This window comes from Oryza sativa, chromosome 5 (assembly GCF_034140825.1).
Source record: "Oryza sativa Japonica Group chromosome 5, ASM3414082v1".
Lineage (NCBI taxonomy): Eukaryota > Viridiplantae > Streptophyta > Magnoliopsida > Poales > Poaceae > Oryza > Oryza sativa.
Window position 1 is genome coordinate 22,416,022 of NC_089039.1, and position 14,280 is coordinate 22,430,301.

The following is a 14,280-nucleotide window of genomic DNA, read 5'->3' on the forward strand; positions in this document are numbered from 1 at the left end:
AAAATGTGGTGTTGGCATATGGTTCTCATAATGATTCAGCTGGTCGAACCAAGTGAACAAGCCATGTAACAAATACAACTATGAATAATGCCTTGGAAGTCAAATTAGATCGCTTTTAATAATTGGAGGGGGTAAGATACCTAGTATTGTGATTGAGGGATACAAATTATATTAAACCTATATTTAAGGAAATGAAGTGGACTACTATGAATAATGCCTTGGAAGTCAAATTAGATCGCTTTTAATAATTGGAGGAGGGGGGAAGATACCTGGTATTGTGATTGAGGGATACAAATTATATTAAACCTATATTTAAGGAAATAAAGTGGACTTATTCTGCTCGTAAATTACTGTGGTTGAGAGATACAAATTAGATTAAACCTATATTTGAGGGAAACGAAGTGGACGACTTATTCCACCCGTAAATTACAGCGGCACGAAGGTCACTTGTTCTCCTACAACTCCACTAAGTGTGAAACGCATGTACAGTCAACAGCTTTAGGAGTCATTGGGGGCAACAAGGGTAAATGGTGCGCACAATTAGGCCTGGTTTAGTTCCCTAAAAACATCACATCGAATCTTTGGACACATACATGGAGCATTAAATATAGATTTAAAAAAACAATATAGATAAAAAAAACTAATTGTACAGTTGGAGGGAAATCGCGAGACGAATCTTTTGAGCCTAATTAGTCTATGATTAGCCGTAAGTACTACAGTAACTCATATGTGCTAATGACAACTTAATTAGGCTCAAAAGATTTGTCTTGCGGTTTCCAGACGAGTTACGCAATTAGTTTTTTCATCCGTGTCCGAAAACTTCTTCCGATATCCAGTCAAACATCCGATGTGACACCCTAAAATTTTCTTTTCGCGAATTAAACAGACCCTTAGTAATGTTGCAAGTAGCAACCTTTTCTTTTATTGAAGGCTACCTGTTGCTGCCCTACCATCTCATCACATTTCATCAGGTGAAAACAGCAAAACAAAGGGCTACCTGTTGCTGCCCTACCATTTCATTATACTTCATCAGGTAAAAACAGCAAAACAAAGGGCAAGAGGAAAAAAAAAGGAAAACAACACACACATGCACAGTAACACACACAACCACATCTGCTCAGGTGAAATGACGCATCCAAATACTGCCTCCACCGGTAGAACAGATGTATAGTTCCACTATGACTTGCAAACCGGCTTGGACCACTCCTTTTATTTCTGGTACAAAACAATCGAATAAGATGCACAGAAATTGCTATCGCAATGATGAAAGCATTGTATGGATTTTTATATAGAACAGTCTGATTACAAAACCTTAAAAACTTAATAGGATAATCTGAAAAGCTTAAGTTCCTACTGCAAGTCACTGGGAATTGGCTGCATACATCCTCATCCTGTTTGGATGTAGAGGCTCTGTTTTAATCCATTTTCTAAAAGAAAAAGTCACTAAGCTCCTATCAAATGTTTTCGTCATATGCCAACAAAAGGAGAAATGACACCAAATATGCATGGATTGCTTAACAATAATAAGTTTATAAGGGAAAACCTGACAAACTATGGTTGTGAGTCATTGTGGCCTACAAATTAAAATGCCTTGGGGAGTAACTAAACTGTAAAATGTTAAACAGGTTTCTTGGGTTAAGAAACGCGTAAAATGAACATCTTCATCAGATGTTCATATCATTCTAAACATGAGGCGAAATTGCTCTAAGCATCACCCATGTCAGATGTATGTACTTTTTAGAAACTACTAACAAGATAAACTTTTACTTCAAGACATTTGACCAATTTTGCAGTAGAGCCATCATTGTCAACCTCCACTACTATCCAATGATTGTGCGCAGATATGACAAGTAAAATTATTGGCACCAGAACTATGAGGACGGCACTAATGTAAACAAGGATATTTTCCTAAGTTCTTAATGTCTGCATTAGGAACGAAAACAGATTATATCATTGAGCCTATGACAAGGCAGTACCACAAAGAGCAAATTAGATTATCCTTAGTTCAGCTGCTTCAGAAGTTCCACATCTCTAATGATAATCCTCTTACACAGCACATAGTTCATGGTCCTTTAATAATAAGACCAAGCAAGCTCTTTATTGTAAATATTCAAAACAAATAAAGAGTATCTACTATTAGTTGACTCTACCAGAGAAATAAATGTCTTAGTTGCGTCTGAGTCTATGACAGATAGGTCATATAACACAAACAATCGAATACTATCTGATGCTGCCGCCAGCCTATCATGCTCAAACTAAAGATAGATAATGCTTACAGAGACTTTTTAAAATAAAGTTGCTGCTATAGTATACCTTGTTTGACAAAAGGAGAGCCCTCTGCAAAGTACTTAGTAATAGAGTGAACCTGCCAGTAGATTATAGTCAGTACACAACTTCACATGTATTTCGTCATGTATAAATTATAAACAATATCCAAATAATACATACCTTGCCACCAATCACCTCTGGTAGCCAGGGAGCCATCTGGATTCTGCTCCTGCTCCTTTTGCTGGATTGGACATACAAAGAGAACATAAAAGTGTCAGTGATACAAGCAACCAGAAGCTGATAATTAAGAGTGTCAATTTCTACGCACATTTCCTGGTGATGCATCACCCTGCTTTGGTGGAGTGTTGCCATAAAACTCCCGAGCACCGTAATGCACAGAAGAGCCAAAATATGGCGACTCCGATGACTCGTTTGGATATGATTGTTTACCATCCTTGTATGCACCACGAGCTTTAGTAGGGCTGTGCGATTTGCCATCTGCATGACGAAAGATTGCAGTTAAGCGGCTGCTGTATCACATAGAAATGGAGAATCTCCTCTCCAAATCAAGATGATGCATTAAACATGGTTGAAAAATTTATAAGAGGTAGCAAAATTACTACAAAGATCAATGTGCTTTGATGTTGGATCAAATGCAACAGCGTGTGTGCGACTGTGCGTGCATGATCGTTGACGTTAGACATAACCTGAAATCCTAAATCCATTTCTCAGGACAACTAATGACATGAAAGATGATTATCCTACTCTGTTCACAAGTTTAGCCGCAATTAAATACTAGTGTCAAATAAAAAGGATATCACACAAACTACCTGCAAAGCCACCGCCATTCTGCCCTTTGGAGTTCTGCTTGTTCAGCATCGCGTACAGGTCCGCCTGCTTCGCGTCTTTCGTATTTGCCTTTCATGTAAAAACAAGGGCAGCAACATCAGAGGGATACCCAAATAAGATTTCCTAGAAACCAAGAACTCATCCAACACAAATGAACCCGCCCGAAACAATTCCCGAATTCCCGAATTCAGAACAACAAAAAATCCACCAAAGGAGGAGCCAACCTCTCGCGCGACAATCGCATAACAGAAACAGAGAACAATCCTTAAAAATCTCACGAATCGAACCAACTACGAGTCTACGAGGGCGCGAGAGGAGAGAGACGCGGTATACCGTGGGCGACGCGGAGAAGACGGTGCTGAAGTACCCGTTCGCCGCCGCCGGCGCGGCCCCGGCGGCGGTGGAGGGCGGCGATTTCTTCCTGGAGTCCATACACGTCGGTGGTTTGGGTTTCTTGGCGCTCGAGGAGAGGAGAGGAGAGGAGAGATGAACCTAGACTTCCGTGGAAGGAGAAGAAGAAGAGGAGGACGAGCTCGTGAGCGAGGAGGCGGAGAAAGATAGGGCACGTGAAGTGGTCGTTATAGGCGGCGGCGCGGCTCGGGGTCGGAGGTGGGAAGCGACACTTCTCTGCTCGCCTCGTGGCGCCCTGCTCCGGCCTCCATCTGTGCCCGCGGCCCCCTCCTTATAAAGGGCTCGAGTCGAGGAGGGGCGGGCGAACCCCCTGTTCTGAATTCTGATGTTTGTATTCCGTAGATCTGCAGGGGCTGAATTGCCAAAGTGCGATCGATATCCGAACTTCTGGCCGCCGTGAGTACAAAACCGGCGATGTAGTATTTTTTTGGCAAACTTTTTCTACAGTACAAAGCTTTCAATATAAATTTGATCGCACCTGGCACATTGCGAAACGAAAAAAATAGGGCGATGTTTCATTCCTTATGAAAGAATGTTGCAGCACTTAGAAAAAATATTTCAGATCTTTAAAAAAGTGAAACACAATTGGATCATCAGATAAAACAAATTATTTAATGCCATTGAAACATCAACAAGATCCGAGTGAAATCGAAGATAAAAAATGAAATACCATAAAAACCCAGTGAAACATACATATACATAGGCCAAAACATTAAAACATACCACCCCCGGGGTAAATGGCACCACGATCTGGCTAATAACCGGTAGTTAGCCAGATCATCAGTGGCATATATCGGAGACATGGCTGACGATGGCATGTAGCTGCTGGAGATAGTGATGGGACCGACGATGACCTACAAACCATCACCATCCACTCCTACAGTCTCTCATGACAATGGAGACATCGTCGTTGTCTCTGTTGTCACACAAACTTAGCCAAGTCTACGCCACCACCGCTTCAACTGCCTACCATTGTTGCCCCTATCCGCCACCGTCGTTGGCCTGCTGCTGTCTTGCTGTGGGCTTCTGCCTTTTACTACCTTATCGCTGCCTCTGTTTTCTCACAGATAAGAGAAGATAGAAGATAGAGGAAAGAAATGGTGGTCAGAGAGAGAAAGGAGGGGAGTGAATAAGACCAAGAATAAAATGAGAGAAAGGAGGGTTGTTGAGCGCAAGGCGCACAATATTTTTCTTCCTATCGGTGTCCGAACCAAAGCATTTTCGGATAAATTGACAATAAATTTTGCTTTAGAGGTCGTAAACTTCTGAAGGAGAAAAGAGGACGCCACTACAAATTGAATGTACGATCTTTTTTAAAAATTGATTAATGTTTCATCACACGTAGAGAAATATTTCATAGTTAGCCCAAAAATATTTCACACACATGCAATATCTCCTAAAATTAGTTGAAATAATTTTCTACATGAAACAACAAAGATAAGTTGAAACATGAAAAAAATCACAAACATTTACACGCCCGTAAACATCAATACACATTGACTGAAGCATCAAAATTTCAATAAGATACCAATACACGCTGCTCTCTCCTCTTCGGTGGCCAAATTTTCGGCTCCTTTTTCTGAGCCGACCACTCAACAGTGACAAGAGTTGGCACCTCCCTCCCCCGTTAACGCAGAGAGGCACAATGCCATCTAGAACTCGTGCCATTGCGACTGAGGCAAGGCCACGGTGACACTAAGTGCATTGGCTGCTACAACCTGCTTGGTCCGCACCAACCCATCTTTGACAAGCTCCCACCCCAGCCACTAGCTGCAGTCCCTTCTTTGCGACCTCCGCGCATGGCACTAGGTACATCATGGAGTTCATGGGTATGAAGGTTAGAAACGGCATGTTCGACCTACCAGACTTGAGAATCGATCAATTACGATTCACTAACTACGAGGTTGCATTGCACGCAATCATGAAGTGGCCAATGACCTCCCTCACCTCCTACATCGAGGCGAAGGCAGCCACACAACGGTAATGATAGCAGTAGATAGCACTGTTGGTAGCACGGGATAGGGGAGAGAGAAGAGGGCCTACGTAGATTGGAGTACCTGATAAAATAAGGGGCGACATCAGGCGACCGAATGCAAGCATTTTTAGAGAACGTGGTTTAAATTTGCTAATTAATTTACTACACATGACAACGTTCGCCATGTCGTAACAACAGTACTCGATGCCACTTTGATATCTCAAATAATAATGTAGCATTCGATCTATATATTCATTTTAGATCAAACGGTATAAAATGCCAACCAATGCACACTATTGTGAACCCATAGAGGATCCCAATAGCTGAGAAGTCGTCATCAGTAGGTGTGCGTGGCGGATGGATGATAACAACTGAAGATGCTGGGTTTCCCTTCTTGTGTGGAGTGTAGTGCAAAAGGAGGAAAGGGGGGAAAAGTTTCTGAGAAAATTTGTTTTTCCGGAGAAACAAAGAACTTGCCGTTTCTATAAACCTCCAATCTCATCACTCCCTTTGTCCCTTATAGGAAGTCAAATAAATGCACATGCTTCTGTCCTTATTTCAGTTCTTTCAGTTTGATGACGTGCCATTTTTTCCCCCAAAATGATCGTAAGAATTATCGCGTTCCAGTTCTTTTCCCATGCTTGACAATCTCACATTTAAAACCGGTACCTATCTAGCTCTATAGTCCATGCTAGACCAAATTGACAAATTCCTTCCACGGTTTCATCAGCAGCATCGGCTGCTGCACACGTGAAAGGTAGACAAAGCACGTGTAGGCTGCATAGGATGATAGGAACATGGTACATGGATATCGGATAGCACGCTAGCATCCGTCACTTGGCTTCCTACACCCTATAATTAATCGTGTGCACTCTCCTACTACATGCACACAGACCAAAAGCAGAGGCTGGTTCAGCGAACAGATCAGCACGCAAGATGCTGCCAATTCCTTTCACCTACGACCACGAGCAAGTGGATGATCCATCAGGGGTAGGGTGCTGGTTATCCATCTGAGAACTTTTTGACTAACCGATCGAGCTCTTCTTCTACTGTGCTGGTCTCAACGTATCACTCATCGGCATCATCCCTCCAAATCCAAATCTTAACGATCCCGCTCGATCGGAGAGATCGGCATCGATGCGGGCGGCGAATCTTTGCCCCCGGTCTGAAAAGCTACTACTTCACAACAATAATTCAGTGAACAGGAAAGAAGGTTCTGAGCTCGGTTTCTAGATATTATCACGCAATTCACAACAAGTGGTGTGGGGTTCTCCCAGCTGTAGATATCTCGCTCATCTCACCCAGACATCCACGAGAGAGAGAGTGTGTGTGTGTGTGCTCACTCGTCACAGATGCGAGCAAGCACCAATAATTAGCTCATCCTTATCTCACAGAAATTTCTCATGCTTTTCTCCATCGGGCTGACCAGCATTGATAGGTAGCAGCAGGGGGCCAGAGGCCTTCCCTTTTTATCCTCTTGCCGTCCAAAAGCGGCTGCACGATGATGCACCGGATTAGCTTAGCATCCAGTCTTTACCTATCGCGCTCTCTCTCTCTCTCTCTCTCTCACTTGCTGCATGCGTTTGGTGGTGTGGTTCCCTGAACCAGTGAGAGACGTTCAGATTTGGGTTCAGGTTCGAAACCGGAAAAGCGTCGACGACCCCACCACCAAATCCGGAGCGGCGAGGAGGACGGAACTCGCCGTGGTTATCGCGATAGCCGACTAGCCGAAGCCGATACGATCATCCTACCGGGCGCGCGCGGGCGGGGATATGATACGCGTGACGCGCGGTCGGTCCCGGGGGATAATCTAGTTTATTGCGCGGCGCGCGGTGGTTTTTATCCTGATCTGCACGTATCTTCCGCTTCGACGCGTCGGAGGAGCGGAGGTCGTCGCCGCGCCGCCGACGGTTGGGGCTTGATGGGCCACCACCACCCCGGTTGACGACGCGTGCGAACGCGTCGCTTTCGCGAGCGAGCTAGCAAGCGCGCCATGGGGTGCTTGCTGGATAGATGAGGCAGTGTGGCGCGCCGAAAAGTTGGCAGTGTGCGTGCGCCGCTCACACGCGAGCGAGCGATCTCGCGGCTGGCCTCGTTGTCGCCGCGACGTGAGCGGCGTTTGTGTGTCCCTTGGCGCTGCGGAGGGACGCGGCTAAGCTCGTCGAAAAAAAGAGATGGTCCGTCATGGGTCAGCGTCACACGGCGTGGGGTGCATGGTTGCGTCGCTCGTCGCGATGGAGACTGTGTGGGAGGTAACGGGTTGATATTCGTACGTGTCGAAGATTTTAGGCTCGTTCGGAGAGGAGCTCTGAGCCATAGAGACTACTACCTACGGTACAGAGGATTATTTTTGTTCTGTGAGAGGAGATGAATGGAATCTGAGAAGTTTCTCATTACGGCATGGGGTGTGTTTACTTCACGCTAAAATTAGAAGTTTGGTTGAAATTGAAACGATATAACAGAGAAGTTGGAAGTTTGTATGTAGGCCCATCACGTCAAAACTTTCCTACACACACAAACTTCTAACTTTTCTGTCACATCGTTCCAATTTCAACCAAACTTCGGGTGTGTTTAGTTCCAAAGTTTTTTTTTCCAGACTTTCAACTTTCCATCACATCAAACCTTTCATACACACAACTTTTCAGTCACATCGTCTCCAATTTCAACCAAATTCTAAACTTTGGGCCAATCTAAACATAACCTTCGTTCCAATTTCAACCAAACTTCTAATTTTAGCATGAACTAAACACACCCGTAGAAGAGGGCAAAAATTATATGTGAGTGCTGAAGGTCGAAGACTGCGACAAATGTGTCGTGTGAACAGCATGAACAGGTAACCGTGAACGCCTCTTGGTTAGACGGTGGAATTGCGAACACTACTACAGATAAGTAGGCGTAGTTTAGTTTTGATGACTGTCACTACGTATAGATAAGTAGGCGTCAATTGGTACACAGTATAAAATACTATGAAGTTTATGAATTTAATTTTATTCTTCGTCAGTTTATGTATGTATTGTTGAGAATATAGACATATAATGATTTAATATATTTTATAAATAAATCATGATATTATAGATGTATACTAGCATTAATGTATCATTAGATCTACACATGTAAACTAAGCAGTAAAACATGAATAGATGAAATATACGCAACATGTCGAACACGTACCGAGGTGGCGGAAAGACCGGTTGCTCGGCAGGAACTACTCGCGGTTGCGAGCGTCGACGAAGGCGCGCAGCACGCGAGCGGAGAGGAAGGCGAGCCGTCGCGGATGAACAGGGAGCAGTCGCGCGAAGCGCTTCCCAAAAACCTTATTGCCGCCTTCTCCCGGTGCAGGACGTCGAAGGCAGAGGTTCCGTAAACCTGCTCTCCCGATCGCAGGTGCACGCCGGCGAGCGGGATGGAGTAGTCTACGAGCGACGGCGCAACACAGAGAAAGAGGCAAACCCTAGATTGATTTCGTGTGTTTTGCGTGAAGGCGGCGCCTCGGTTTATATAGAGATAGGTCGCTTGATCAGTGTGCCCGCACGATCTCCACTCCGCGTAACCGAACCGGATAAGTCACGCGTAACTTATCCGGACTCCACGCCATTTTTTCACACACCGGATTTTTCGGAATGTTTCCAAAACAAAACAAATCCGAATTTTCCTGCAGCAAAATAAAACTACAAAAGGAGGCTGCATCTGCGCAAGGGTGAGGAGCCAATTTTGCGGACCATTCGACGCGTGCGTCGTGCACGCGCGCCGCCTGCCCTGCCCTGCCAGGCCAGGCGAGGCGAGCGAGCGTGCGCGTGTGTTCCCCCTCTTCTCTCCACCACACATGTTTCAAGTGGCTAGGAGGGCATCCTCCCTTTTAAGGAGGCCCCCTCTCCTAGAATAAGTAAGGTGGTACTAAACTTCACATGCATGCCATACCATGAGGTGGGCTTTTGTGATTTTCCAAAGAATTAATTTTCGAATGGGCCTTAGCCCATCTATTAATTCCAACAATCCCCCACCAAATCTCAAAATCCCACTGAGATTTGCTTTTTCCAATGTACTTTTATATACCACGGTTCGATGGAGACCGATCAAGGTTGAACATCCGCCTAGAACTCTAAGCTACACTTACTCACAACTTGAACAATGGACTACGCCTTGAATTGCAAGTCTTGTGCAAGCAAGTTTCATTCAGAGTCTTATCTGGTACTAGACCGTCTGTAGACTACCCCTCGGGTGGAGCGTATAAGTCATACTCCTAGGTCTTTAGTAAGATTCCTAGAAGATTCACCCAAAATCTTCATAGACTGCGACCAACAGTCAAGCTTACAAAGGTGAGTTCTTTCAAGAATGCTCTGCAGGATAGCATCTTCGCTAATTAAAGTCAACAGAACTCATTAAGGCATAGCCAACCTGCCTTGCAGCTCACGAGAGTACATGCATCTTCACTTAGAGAGGGTATAGATTGGTACTCTCCTCTAGTTTACTAATGGTTTGTTCTTCCCAGGTTCTAATTCACGGGATCTCCAATCACATAGACTGGGTTACCACCATAGTATAACTCACATAGGTCTCAAACCCATCTCCTTCGATGCATTATCTATCACATTTCGTGATAGTCCCTTCGTGAAAGGATCTGCCAGGTTTCTAGCTGTTTGGATGTAATCCAATGTTATAACTCCGGAGTTTCTCAATTTCCTGACAGACTTCAATCGTCTTTTCACATGTCTAGACGATTTCATATTATCCTTAGAACTATTCACTTTGACAATTACCGTTTGATTGTCACAGTTCATAAGGATAGCCGGCACCGGTTTTTCAACAATAGGCAGATCCATTAATAGATCACGCAGCCATTCTGCCTCAACAGTAGCAGTATCTAGTGCCATCAGTTCTGCTTCCATGGTTGACCTCGTCAAAATAGTCTGTTTGCAAGACCTCCACGAAACAGCAGCACCACCTAGTGTGAAGACATATCCACTAGTGGCTTTGATCTCATCCACATCAGAGATCCAGTTAAAATCACTATATCCCTCCAGTACCGCAGAATACCCAGAATAGTGAAGCCCCAATTCCATAGTACCTTTCAGATAGCGCATTACTCGCTCAAGCGCACGCTAGTGATCATCTCCCGGATTAGAGGTAAACCAGCTCAACTTGCTCACAACAAAGGAGATATCAGGCCTAGTTGCACTAGCCAGTTACATCAGCGAGCCAATGATTTGGGAGTATTCCAGTTGATTCCTAGTAATTCTCTTGTTCTTGCGAAGCAACAAGCTAGGATCATAAGGTGTTGGAGAAGGCTTACTATCAATGTAGCCAAAGCGATTCAAGATCTTCTCCACATAATGGGACTGCAAGAGTGTAATCACATTCTCACCTCTAATTAGCTTAATGTTTAAGATAACATCAGCTACTCCCAAATCCTTCATATCAAAATTTTGAGACAAGAATGATTTAACCTCATTTATCACCTCAAGGTTTGTCCCAAATATCAGTATGTCATCAACATACAAGCACAGAATAACTCCCTCACCCCACCATGGCGATAGTACACACATTTATCTGCCTCATTGACTGTAAAGCCTGCAGATGTCAATGTTTTGTCAAATTTCTCATGCCTTTGCTTAGGAACTTGTTTCAGACCATACAAAGACTTCAACAATTTGCACACTTTGCCTTCTTGACCTTCAACTACAAACCCATCAGGTTGATCCATATAGATCTCCTCATCCAGCTCTCCATTAAGAAAAGCTGTCTTAACGTCCATTTGATGAACGAGAAGACCATGTGAGGCTGCTAGGGAAAGTAGCACACGAATTATGGTCAATCTAGCAACAGGTGAGTAAGTGTCAAAGAAATCTTCGCCTTCTTTCTGAGTATAGCCCTTAGCGACAAGCCGAGCCTTGTACTTTTCAATAGTACCGTCAGGCCTGAGCTTCTTCTTGAACACCCACTTGCACCCCACAGGCTTACACCCATAGGGTCGCTCTGTCACCTCCCAAGTCCCGTTAGCGATAATGGAATTCATTTCACTACGGACAGCCTCCTTCCAGTAGTCTGCATCAGGAGATGCGTATGCTTCTGAAATTGACTTAGGAGTTTCATCCACGAGGTACACAGTGAAATCATCACCAAAAGACTTAGTCGTCCTTTGTCTTTTGCTCCTTTGAGGAGCTTCACTGTCATCCTCCTCAGTAACATGTTCATGTGTATATTCAGTTTGTTCTGGTGGTGTGATTGAACTGGGAATTATTTCAGAGGGTTGGCTAGAACTACTATGTGTATCATTCATTGGGAAAAAGCTCTCAAAGAAGGTAGGATCACGAGACTCCATAATTGTACCAACATGCATGTCAGGTACCTCAGATTTAACTATTAAAAATCTATCGGCAATGCTGTGGTGAGCATATCCCAGAAAGACATAGTCCATAGTCTTTGGTCTAAGTTTGCGCTTCTTCGTTATTGGTACATTGACTTTCGCCAAGCACCCCCATGTGCGCAAGTAAGAAAGTGATGATTTTCTCCCTATCCATATCTCATATGGTGTTTTGTCCTTATTTCTGTTAGGAACTCTGTTTAACACATGATTCGAGGTCAACAATGCCTCCCCCCACCATGCCTTAGGTAATCCCGCGGTGTCCAACATGGCATTCACCAAGTTGGTCAGTGTGCGGTTCTTCCTTTCAGCAATCCCATTAGACTCGGGCGAATAGGGAGGCGCACTCTCATGTATAATGCCATGTTCCTCACAGAATAAGTCAAACTCGTTTGAGAAAAACTCTCCACCACGATCAGACCTAAGTCTTTTTATCTTTCTATCAAGTTGATTTTCAACTTCTGCCTTATAAATTTTAAAATAGTCTAGAGCCTCGTCTTTCATTTTCAACAAGTACACATAGCAAAATCTAGTAGCATCATCAATCAACGTCATGAAATATCGTTTTCCACCCTTCGTCAACACCCCAATCATTTCACAGAGATCTGAGTGTAGGAATTCTAGAGGTGCCAAGTTTCTCTCCTCAGCAGCCTTGTGAGGCTTGCGAGGTTGCTTTGATTGCACACAACTATGGCACTTAGAACCTTTGACAATGGAAAACCTAGGAATTAAATACATGCTGGAAAGCCGAGACATCAAGCCAAAATTAATATGACATAAACGTGAGTGCCATACATTAGCCTCATCATCCACACTGCCACAAATATGGTTCACAGACTTATTGCAGAAATCAGAAAGGGAAAAGCGGAACAGGCCTCCGCACTCATAACCTTTACCAATAAAATATCCATGTTTAGACATGACTACTTTATTAGACTCGAAAACCAACTTAAATCCGTCTCTAGTCAGACGGGAGCCACTAACAAGATTCCTGTCGATAGAAGGGACATGCTGCACGTTCTTCAGCTGCACGATCTTTCCCAAGTAAACTTTAGATCTACCGTGCCAACACCATGAACAGAAGCATGTGACCCATTCCCCATTAGGACGGTGGAACCCCGTGTGACCTGATAAGAAGAAAACAATGAGATGTCAGCACAAACATGTACATTGGCCCCTGTATCAACCCACCAATTAGTAGACTGATTAACTGAAAAAACAGTAGGTAAATTACCATACCCGCTTCCATCTCCAGTGTTGCCAATGGTCACATTAGCAGACTTAGAGGTCTGCCCTGCAAGTGCCTTCATCCTCTTGCGTTGTGGACACTTCCTGGCCAGATGGTCAGGTTGATCACACACAAAGCAAGTCCTCTCATCCTGATTAGAATTGTTGTTGTTGTTCTTCTTCTTGAAGTTGGTGGTCTGCTGAGCTTTGTATTTCCCCTTGCTCTTGTTTTGGGCCTTGTGCACAACATTGGCTGTGGACTGCCCACCATCGCCCTTAGACGCGGCATCTTTTTCCTGAGCTTTCTCCTCAATATCAAGAGACGCTATCCACCCCTCAACGGAGTATTCCTGTCTCTTGTGTTTGAGTGCAGTACCGAAACCTCTCCAAGATGGAGGTAGTTTCGCAATAATGCACCCGGCCAGAAATTTGTCGGGTAAGACACACTTAAGGAGTTCGAGTTCCTTAGCCATGGTTTGTATCTCATGAGCCTGTTCGACTACAGAACGGTTGTCAGCCATCTTGTAGTTATGAAACTACTCCATGATATACAGATCATTGCTAGCATCAATAGCACCGAATTTAGTATTCAGTGCATCCCACAACTCCTTAGCGTCGGTCATATGCATATACACCTCGACCAGATGATCGCCAAGCACGCTAAGAATGCATCCCACAAAGAGAGTAGTGGCCTCATCGAATTCTTTCTGGTGATTAGCATTAAGAACGCCCATAGGCTTGCCAGTACTCACAAAGAAGCATTTCATAGTTGTCAGCCACAGAGTGACCCTGATCTGCCATCTCTTAAAGTACACACCGGTAAATTTATCCGGCCTCAGTGCATCGGCAAAACCAGCCATAGTAAAATCACAGCGCCTATAATAAGGTTTTTGGATTGTTGAGAATATAGACATATAATGATTTAATATATTCAATAAATAAATCATGACATTACAGATGTATACTAGCATAAACGCATCATTAGATCTACACATGTAAACTAAGCAGTAAAATATGAACAGATCAAATATGCGCAACATGTCGAACACGTACCGAGGTGGTGGAAAGACCGTTTGCTCGGCAGGAACTACTCGCGGTTGCGAGCGTCGACGAAGGCGCGCAGCACGCGAGCGAAGAGGAAGGCGAGCCGTCGCGGACGAACAGGGAGCAGTCGCGTGGAGCGCTTCCC

The 14,280-nt window shown here is 44.3% G+C and overlaps 1 protein-coding gene across 1 annotated transcript; it reads right to left on the reverse strand.

Annotated features, from left to right (window-relative positions):
• Nucleotides 1-982: 982 nt before the first annotated feature.
• LOC4338976 (uncharacterized) lies at nucleotides 983-3,770 on the reverse strand. Its single transcript, XM_015784914.3, has 6 exons — nucleotides 3,451-3,770; nucleotides 3,099-3,186; nucleotides 2,597-2,766; nucleotides 2,449-2,509; nucleotides 2,314-2,365; nucleotides 983-1,215 (listed from the first exon to the last, which is right to left on the reverse strand). Exons 1-5 carry the CDS (start codon nucleotides 3,547-3,549, stop codon nucleotides 2,349-2,351), a joined length of 435 nt encoding a protein of 144 aa, XP_015640400.1. The 5' UTR covers nucleotides 3,550-3,770; the 3' UTR covers nucleotides 983-1,215; nucleotides 2,314-2,348.
• Between the last annotated feature and the right edge of the window lie 10,510 nt (nucleotides 3,771-14,280).

Bases quoted from the DNA above. Each gene is read 5' to 3' on its own strand.
- LOC4338976 (XM_015784914.3), bottom strand. From the start codon at position 3,549: ATGGACTCCAGGAAGAAATCGCCGCCCTCCACCGCCGCCGGGGCCGCG. The intron at 3,187-3,450 runs GTATACCGCGTC...TTTACATGAAAG, and splicing joins TCTTCTCCGCGTCGCCCACG to GCAAATACGAAAGACGCGAA. The intron at 2,510-2,596 runs GTGCGTAGAAAT...TGTCCAATCCAG, and splicing joins GTGATGCATCACCAGGAAAT to CAAAAGGAGCAGGAGCAGAA.